General features: G+C 36.6%; 1 protein-coding gene across 2 annotated transcripts in view; it reads left to right on the top strand.

Moving 5' to 3' along the window:
* Positions 1-208: 208 nt before the first annotated feature.
* The window catches only part of st3gal8 (ST3 beta-galactoside alpha-2,3-sialyltransferase 8), a 17,576-nt gene continuing 7,708 nt past the window's right edge, over positions 209-10,076 (top strand). The window contains exons 1-2 of one of the 2 annotated variants that reach the window (XM_067431895.1): positions 209-299; positions 7,828-8,559. In XM_067431895.1, coding sequence (XP_067287996.1) covers positions 8,236-8,559 — 324 coding nt within the window. In that variant the 5' untranslated portion in view covers positions 209-299; positions 7,828-8,235. The remainder of the gene's footprint in view (positions 300-7,827; positions 8,560-10,076) is intronic. The other variant, XM_067431896.1, reaches the window with a different exon arrangement.

Here is a 10,076-nt window from a genome sequence, read left to right as displayed (position 1 = left end):
CAATAATAATTTGGTATGATTAGCCTATGAGATGTTTTCCTCATTGGGGAACAACAACAGCAACAACAAAAAAGATATTTGGTCCCCACAACAAAGTGTTTACCAGGATTCACACACACACACACACACACACACACACACAGAGAGAGAGAGAGAGAGAGAGAGAGAGAGAGAGAGAGAGAGAGAGAGAGAGAGAGAGAGAGAGAGAGAGAGAGAGAGCTTTGACATCATTTTTCCTCAGTCCATGCTAGACGGAGTTCTGCTCGTTAGTTTCCCACATTCGAGCTTAGATCAATGTGGTAAGTAACTTCCCGCTTTCTAGACGACTGCATTATACTAAAACCTGTTTCAACTTTAACAGATCGATTTGAATATACGTGATAGATTATTATGAGAGGTCTCAAATGAGTTAACGGAGTTGGGCTGAACTGCCATCTCGAAGTTGTTCTTTCTTTCGATTTACTTATTTCTAAACCCACACGTTTAGCGAATGCAAGTATAATAACTTACTATTAAACAACATGTTCGAGTTGAACACGAGTGAACAAGTTTCCACCTCGAAGATTAAACTTCTAGTGGAAACATTTCGAACGGTTGAGTCTTTGATGACTTATCCGTGTTTGTTGAACTTAAACTGTTACTTTACTATCCTAAAGTGTGCATTAGATATTTTGTGTGTTGTAAAATCTATTTGTAACTTTTTCGTTTGGATGTAAACCATGACTCAAAACTTAACGAGCTTCCTACTTGTACTTAGCATTTTTGCCATGTTATCTGCGTTCTGACGCGAGCCTATAGCCTTATGCCCAAGAGGCTGGTCTGAGGCTTTGACCGTCTTAACGAGTTAAAATCACTGTAGTGTGAAATATGACCATTTGTGTGTAAATGAAGATTGTCAGTTTGGATTATTTCGTACTACTAGTCGTTTAGAGTTATTGCAAAACCCAATCATCCCAAGAAGTATTGCCTGCTCTTAGCTGGTTGAAATGAAGATAATTTTATTTTGTAAAAATAAATAATAATAATAATAATAAAGTTGAATTAACCAAAGATCTATATTGATCTGTGTGACTGGTAGCAGCTGTCAAAACATGCCAAAATAACATTTACCGAGGAAAGTGACATTTTTACAGTAAAAATAAATAAATAAATAAATAACTACATTACTGTAAGAATACAGTGATGTATTATGTTACAAACATGTTGGTGAATCAATGTGTCAATGAATTAGCCTATATAGTGCAATTTAAAACATTCCAAAACATAAAATATGACAAAAAAGTCAATTTAAAAATAATTATAAACTCTTAGCAACTGTGATGATTCATGCATGGAATTTTGGGAATGTCCATTTCCCTATGAATTAAAGATTAAATTAGTGTATAAATTAAAGATACACTATGTAATTTGTTTTGTTCAAAATAAACAAAATTGAAATCAATACAATATATCATTCTTCTAAAATGTATTTTTGATTCACCATAGTTATGAGTGTTTATATTTTAAGCCTGTCGGGATGGTTTTCACAGGAAATGCATGCATACGTCACTTGCCCATGCGTCTCTCGTCATATCCGTAAATAGAGAACAGTTGCTCCAGCTACTTTGTCATGTGTATGTTGTGGGAGTGGCATAGCTATGAGCTAGAAATAATGCTGGAAATTTTGATTCTTTTAAGAGAGTCATTCATTTTCAGGTTGTTCACCAAAATGATTTGTTCAGATTCGTTCACTGATTCGTTTAGTAACATTTTTTGTATTTTATATTATATAAATATGACCGCAGGTGACGAAAAAGAGTGTTTTATATGTAATGTCTTAAGTCAACAAACGTATTTACTTACAAAAAAAACTGATGTGGCTTTATTAAAATGTGCATTATCCACTCATTAAATAAATTAAGTCTAAATAAGTGGTTCAGATGACCAAAGCATGTTTTCTTGCATGATTAACATTTAATTGTTTGGTCAGACATTAAGACATATCTGGGATTATGGTAAACATGGGGTTATAAACATGAGGTTTGTCTATAACTGTGCTTTGACACACTTTACTTTACTCTGTAGTAATCATTTAACCATCAACCTGCAATATTACACTGTTTTCATTACAGCGGTAAAGTGTACATTTCTTTCTTTGCTGTAAATATGCCACCTACACGAGCCAAGCTGTTCGCTATCAGTATCCTTCAAACAACTGGTTCATTTTGTTCGTGAACGAACGTCATGAACCGATTAGTTCACTAACGAGATTTGTCGTTCAGAGTCAGACTCAAAGCCTCTCGGTCAGTAAAGTGCGTATTCGTTCACTGAATTCAACAAATCACATGCTCCGTCACATCACTCCTTTCATATTTGAACGCTATTGGCTTGAGGTTTTGTCATTCTTTGACGGAATGAAACAGTCCACAGAGCTGCGCATGCGCTCGCTGCTAATGGCGCCATGCTGCGTGGAGAGAGGAATTCAGTGAACGAGAAACATGAGTCAATAGACTATGTGAATGAGAACGATTAGTTCAAAAAAGATTAGTTCAAAAAGAACGATTCGTTACATCACTAGCTAAAAAGGGTTGATGTGAAGCATGCTAAATCTCAAACCGCCCCCCCCAAAAAAAATGCTGAACAGAGAGGGTCTGCTGACAATGACAGAGCCCGTAATAAAACAAGAATCAACATTGACTTTTATATAAAGTTGTGCATCAACATAAAAGGTCGATATAGTTCATTGTGAAACAATAAACATGATCTTGACTTTGAACTACATGCAACAGTGTAGCCAATGGTTTACTTTTACTCACACTAACTGCCTGCTTCATGGCTGGTGATAATTTTACATTGCAGCATTTTAGAAATAATCTCTGGTTTTAAGTTAAGGCTTCCCTTGCTGTCTCCTTTATTTCACTGTTGCAGTAAAAAGATAACTGACTGGCTCTATTAAAAAATGTGATAATTACTCTGTAGCCACAAAGTTCTGTGAAAAATGAATTGTAAAAAGTTATGTTAAACATTTGTGCATATGTTCTGTCTCTTGAATGCACGTTATGCTGAAGCCATTGCATACATCTCCACTGAGCCATGCAGAAGCCTGATTTTTTTATTATAGAAGTAAGGCTATATGCTCTTGGTGATAGTGACTTTGCTATTGTTGCTTTGGGGCAGGGGCAGGGTGAAGGGGGGCCCTTGAGTCTTGTTGCACAGGCCACAGAAAATCGTTAATCGATACCTTGCCAAACAGGGCCAAAAGTTGTACCTTGTAGGTTAATGTACGTTTAACCAAACTTAATTGTACAATATTTATACTTTTTACTAGGGATGTCATGTCACAAGTATCGCTATTACAATACCAAGTCTGTACTGAAAATTTTAAACTGTGACAATATTGCCAGCATTTCTGTAGTAGGCTAGGCATAAAAGCATCGTGACACTCATTGTCTTTAGAACGCATAATGAGCATTTACCATTTAGTTCAAGAAAACTATCGTCAAATCACAAACACACATGGTGAGTTCGAAGTCATGTCGTAAAGATTGTATTTAACGCACATAGCAATGTTCTCTGGGGGAAAAAAGGCGTGGGGGTGGGGGGGTAAAATATGTGTTATTTTGACAAGGTTGCCTACTAAAATTTGAAATTCATTAAAAGAAGGTACACAGCCATCTTGCCCCGACCAAAGAGACTTAAACGCACATGATGGCTGCGTCCGAAAACCTAGGCTGCAAAAACTCGTTGCCTCACTTCCTTATCAGACAATGGCTTGTAAGGCAGCGTTTTGTGTACAAAGGCACCTCACGAAACAAATTTTGGACAGACTTCTAAAGCAGCGTAACAGTTTAATGATCTACAGCAAAACAGAGAGAGCTTTGGTGAGAACTAAACAAATATTAAATTACTACATTAGTAGTTTCTCGCTTTAAATGACATCAGAATGGCAAAATGTTGGTAAAAAAACGTACATTTACAAACAAACTGAGCCTCAAACACAACTTTTCAGACTTTGTGGACTGTCTTTTTTCCCCAGCTCAACTGTCACAGAATGGAAAGCACAAGATTGTGGGATATCAAAGGCAGCGAAGGGTTCACGTGTGCTGCCTTCAAAAATTAAGCGTTAATAACGCGTTAACGCAAATTCATTTTAACGACACTAATTTTATTAACGCGCGATTAACGCAGCACACATTTTCTGTTTGATTCATGGCCTGTAGTTGGCGAAACTGAGATCAGCAATATGGACCTCCTCCAGGCATGATGTGGTAATAGTGCTCCCAGGTCCACATGACAGCTTTGACATTACCAATTATTCATACGAACTGTGCCCTGTTCTGAATTAAACTGCCAGTGTAAAAACGTAAAGCATAGGCTTAGGAGACATGAACTAGTTCTTTGAAAAACATGTGTGACCTTTGATGCGTTTCTAGTCTTCATGCTCTGGTGAGTATGGTTTCACTAAAAATAAGCATACATTTGCATAAAGCTTGCATATTTGTCCATACCCATGTTGATTAGAGTATTAAGAACTTGAAACATTTAAGGTACATTTAGAACTGATAAAAATGTGCGATTAAATTGTGATTAATCACGAGTTAACTCATGACAATATGCGATTAATCACAATGAAATATTTTAATCGATTGACAGCCCTAAATAATAGCTTACGAATAAAACAATTACTACATTATTACTACTAATAATAATACTTATTATTAGGTGTGTGTAGAGTTTTTTTTTATGTATTATTGACTTATAATAATTATCGTCATTAATAATTAAATCATTGAATTTAATGTACTATTTTTATCAAATAGCTACATTAAATAGTTTAAAAAAAGTTCCAATAGTTTCAAAATTCAACATTTTGATGGTATTTGTACCGACTACTGGAATTTTGGTATCGTGACATGCCTAATTTTTACATCTAAAAACAATATTTACACTAAAATTATATGTATTGTCAATTAAAATAATACTGTATAATAATAATTAAAAAAAATATTTTGTAACGCACTTCATACTAAACAAAATCTCAAAACACTACAGATTTAGTTTATCAACAATGAAAACTGAAACAAAATTAATTACGTAACAAATCAACCAAAAGCTCTGCTAAAAAGGTGGGTTTTAAGACCACATTTAAAAGCGTCAACTGTATAGTAGTTTAAGATTACAGGTAAACATATAAGAGGATTTTGCAGTACTTTACATTGTTTTTTGGATAAATTTACGTTTTAGAGTGTAGCTATTCTTTTTTCTAAAGCTGAGTTTTAGAGTTAACCCATATGGGTTGACTAAGGGAAAAGGAAATGAGAGGGCCCCCTTGTTTTGCATTTTGAAAGATAGTCTGGCCATCAGAGAAGGTGATAAGTGTGCTATGCTGGGGGGATGGTGGGTGGTTTTTTTTCCCCTCTCATGTTGAGGAAACCACACCATACGCGTCTTCACAACAGAGAGGCCGACATCAAGTAATATGAAACCCCAAAACACCCTTTCCTTAGCAGTCCACTCCACACCTCACTTGAAACTCTCACTGTAGTGTTAACATGGCCTGACTCTTTAACATGCCTTGAGCAAAACAAGCCTCTTACGCCTCTGCAAGTTAAAAAGCTCTGGCTGGCATCCCAGGCAAATCTTTTAGAGCAGGGTTTTTCTTAGCACCTCAGCAGTTTTGATAGCTGTTTTTTTGCATGACTTGTTTCTGGTGTTCGTTGGTTTAGGAAACAAAAAATGGAAAATCTCGGACACTGTTTATGTTTGGTTACACAGATGAACATGTTTATTTAAACTGTTTGGGTAAATGGAAGTGGCTGTAATTATTGCTTCCAGTGTTGACTTCATTTTTTGGTTGGCGGTAACCAATGCAGACACTAATGGTGACACGTATGCCACAATATTCGTGATTAGCAGTCAGATATGCATTTGTCAAATGCAAGATGGTGTCAAACAAAATTACATCTCTAGATTACAGTCTGGATTTAATATTTTAGAAAACATGATCAGATGACTGGCATCTGTTCCTGCAGGTAGTGATGCATAGTGGCTCCATCAACTTTATTTTTCTTTGTTCTTGTCATATTTTTTGTGATTTTATTTCGTTATATAGAGAAAAGAAAAAAAAGTGAACGGAAAAAAGTTGCAAATTAATTATTTTTTATTATACATCTTTATATATATATATATATATATATATATATATATATTTATTATTTATTTTATTTTTTATTATTTTTTTGTTATTTTTTTCTAAGGCTCTGTTTTACTCATATAATATATTATATTATTGTGAATTGATTGCTATGAGTTTTGCAGCTTGTGTTGGGGCAAAGACCTTTTATTAAAATACTTTGTTGTTCTCATAACTCCTCTTTTTGTTAGCTTTTATCAACTAACATTTGCTTTCTGTGTTGTTCCCTTCCAAACCCAGTGTGCACCTCAAGGCTCACACAGAAAGTTTGGACAGGAGTCCTGTGAAAAGGGGTCCCTTTTGCTGTGTAAAGGGCACATTTCAATGAGCAATCAAATCTGAATAGTTTGGCAGACATTGAGGAGCCTCTTGTTTCAGTAATATGAGAATTCCATTGGCTCTGGTGTTTCACATATTGGTATGCAAATGAATTAGTTCAGTCAGGGCGTTTCTCTTGATGCAGCTGAATAACTGTTCAAATAAAAAACACACAGGAGCTTTTTGTAGAGGTAGTTTATCTGTCCTTTGACCATGCAAAGCCCGAGTAGACAGCAGTGTTGAGTCAAATTAACTTGGTAAGTCATGAGAATCTGTAAAAAAAAAATACAATAAAAAAAACATCACAAATCAAAGGCTGCCCATTTACCAGGGCAAATATTACTTTGGCCTAATAAATTTAAATCCATTTGTGAAAACTAATGTCTTTCTTACAGCTGTTGTAATTCTTCTTGATTAGTTTTCTGAATGAGCTGCTTGTTTCTCAGCTTAAGCTAACAAGAACGTTCTGGATTCATCAGCTCTGGATTGGTTACTTAAAGCTCCCCGCGTTCGTTTTGAGATTAGTTCACTTTGAGTAATGAAGGGTGGGGGAGACTCACTTTGCTGACTAGGTAGGTTTGGCTGCATTGGCCAGAGATGTAATTCTGTTTGGTCTGTAGTGAGACAGCTGTCTGGCAGAGAGAGACGGTTCTTCTGAATCAGCTGAACGTCAGCTGATCTCACATCCCCCACTCCATTACCAGCGTCTCCCTGCTCCGCCGGGCACAGATCCCTAACAGATGAGGAAAGTCCTGGACTTCCTATAGGATACAGTTTCAGCCTTACTCTGCAGTCGCTTTGGCTGTGGTTTCTGGGATGGCTTTTGTTTTTTTTGTTTTAAATTAAAGCGACCGTTCCAAGGATGCTTGTTAAGGACTTCAAGTAGGCTTTTTTAGTACCATGCATCAAGTCCAGAGCTCTGGACTGGGGACTGTGGGAGTAGCTGTGTTTGACACTCAGCAATCTAAAGTTGGATTCGCTGCATCGATGTGCTTGGTCTGACCCTTGCTTTATTTATGAAGTTGTTCACCGGGGATGTGTTGTGAGGGAGGTTAGACACATTCTTGCTGTGTCAAGGCAACAGTTGTGGATTTTCTACAACTTACTCGTTGTATTTTGGAGTGCTCTAAAACACCTTAAAAGTAGTCTATATGTCTTTGGTGCTATTTAAAGTAGTTTGGTAGTTTTATATAAGGAAGTGACTACATTTAAGTAGGTTTTTTTGTTGCTGAAAATCTTGCAAAATTCCCTTTGGCTTGTTTATTAACAAAATCTGATTTGGAATATGGCAATAATGGAAAAATGTCTAAAAGTGTTGGTGTTCTTTTGTTTTTCAGAAGCTTTGGCAGCAGTGGGTGTTCGCAGTGGAATGAAACACGAGCAGAGGCGCCTACAGCTGTACAGACAGGAAGTGAAGCTGCTAAATCTCAACCCATTTCCTTCAACATTAAGAAGCACTTTGACTCCGTTTAGTGCACTTTACCATGTGTCCTTGTGCTTTGGTTTTGAAAAGTCATGACAGGATGGACAGATAGAACAAGGCCATAATGGACGATCCTGGATTGAAGATCCTGTCATTTTCCACCTCAGAGGCCATTTTGTTTTGTAAAGCAACTCATCATACACCATAAAACCCACAATCCATTTGGCAGGAACAAGCCAAGCCAGAAGTGAATGTTACAGCAGTGGCTCCTTTAAATATTTTCCTCTGGAAAATCCATCCCGAGTTTTAGTTTGTCATTACAATGATGTTGAGAAGAAAACTGTACTTAGGCGCTTTGCTAGGTGCTATTTTGTTTTTAATGATAGCTGCTCACACCATTCAGAAGGCCGGCGTTGTGCCCATCACAGATGCACCCTCTCACCACGATGCCAATATACTGAAAAAGAACCAGACACAGTTACACCCTATCACTGAGCCAAGACGAGGTCATTCCTGTAGCTGTACGTCCTGTGTAGCAGACATGGGTGTGTCAGAGTGGTTTGACCAACACTATGATCATACACAGCAACCGTACCTCACCGGCAGGGATGATGACATAGATCCGCTCTCTCTGAAGTGGTGGCTGGTAAGTAGCAGATTGTTGGTTTGACAACCATTTTTACAAAGGCAGTTTGAAATATTGAAATATGAATATTGAAATGAAATATTTAGCTTTTGGGGTCTACTAGAAAAGCTAATTATTTTTAAAAACGCATTATTTGAAACGCTTCTCTTTCCAGTCTGTCAGTAACGCTCTGGAGTGTGTTTCCCATACAACGGCGTATCAGCTAGTCACGACTGTTTCCTGATACTGTATTGTCACATATTTGTCTTTCAACCACATTGGTTAATGATGTCATGTAGCTAGAGTAATAACTTAATTTGGTAATAGGCAGATTTTTTTCTATAATTTGCACATACTGAGGTTTAAATCTTTTTTGCAGTTATTTTGCTTTATTTCCAGATTCAATCATAGGCTCTTTCTTACTTACTTGAACACACAATACACACATGCGCGCTCTTCAAAAACAAATCTTTTGAAAGACTAAAAGACTAATGAAAATTGTATATATTCGAAATGAAAGATATGATTGGACTGCTCAAGATAAGGATTTATATCTTCATGTCATGCAAACAAAGAACTTAACTTTGTGATGCTGTTTGAGTGTTTTTTTGGGGGACTATGGTTTCGGGAAACTCAGGCTCGTCAAACTGTGCCAATAATGACAGAACTTGCGAATAAAGTTGGCTAACAATAGCCAGGTTTCCATCCAAGGATTTTTTTGCAGGAAAATGTTTACTGATAATTGCCATTTCTAAAGGAAAATGTTCAATTGGAGACCTGATGTTTTTTTACAGTGTAGGCTACAGGACAAATGTGCTGCCCTGTATACAAACCCATGGGCTTCGTCACATAAAGGCTGTTACATGCTGTCCTGTCAGCCGTCCCACTTCGCCGTGATCTTATTTCCTAATTTAGTAAGAGGCTTATTATTCATGAAAATAGTAAGAAGTAAACTGGCAAATTTGAATTGTGTCATTACTCTCTGCATTTTACAAAAAAATTGGAATGCAAAAGATACAACAAAATTTGCAATATAGTCAAAATAATGTATGGAAACGACTCAAGGGCAGATTTATTTAGCAATACAACAAAAATTACAACAAATGTATTTGGGGGAATGACATCATTACACACACCATTTTATCTGTAAAAGGCCAATTAGATGGCAACCGGCCAAAGACAACACATTTCGCAATTTTTTTAAATCCATATTCATTTTGTTGATAACAAAACAAAAAGTGGATGGAATCTTGGCTAATGCTTTTTTAATTAATTTGCCTTTATTTAACCCTAATTATTTTCCCTTTATTTAAGTCAGTTGAAAAAAAAGGTTCTCATTTACAATGAAACCTTTGTGAAACTCCCCCTTGTTTAGTTATGGTCTCTAAAGCCCCTCCTTCAGAAAAGCTCAATGTGTTCTGATGGACCAGTGTGTTGTGATTGGTCAACTGCTTTTAGCACTTTTCAGAAATGTCACGCCCCTTACCATAACTGCGAGTTTCAACATACTACTACTCAACTCAACCAGGCCTCACCAC

Source organism: Pseudorasbora parva, chromosome 22 (assembly GCF_024679245.1).
Source record: "Pseudorasbora parva isolate DD20220531a chromosome 22, ASM2467924v1, whole genome shotgun sequence".
Classification (NCBI taxonomy): Eukaryota; Metazoa; Chordata; class Actinopteri; order Cypriniformes; family Gobionidae; genus Pseudorasbora; species Pseudorasbora parva.
Note: the sequence above shows the minus strand (reverse complement) of the source record. Positions and strands in the feature narration are given on the sequence as shown.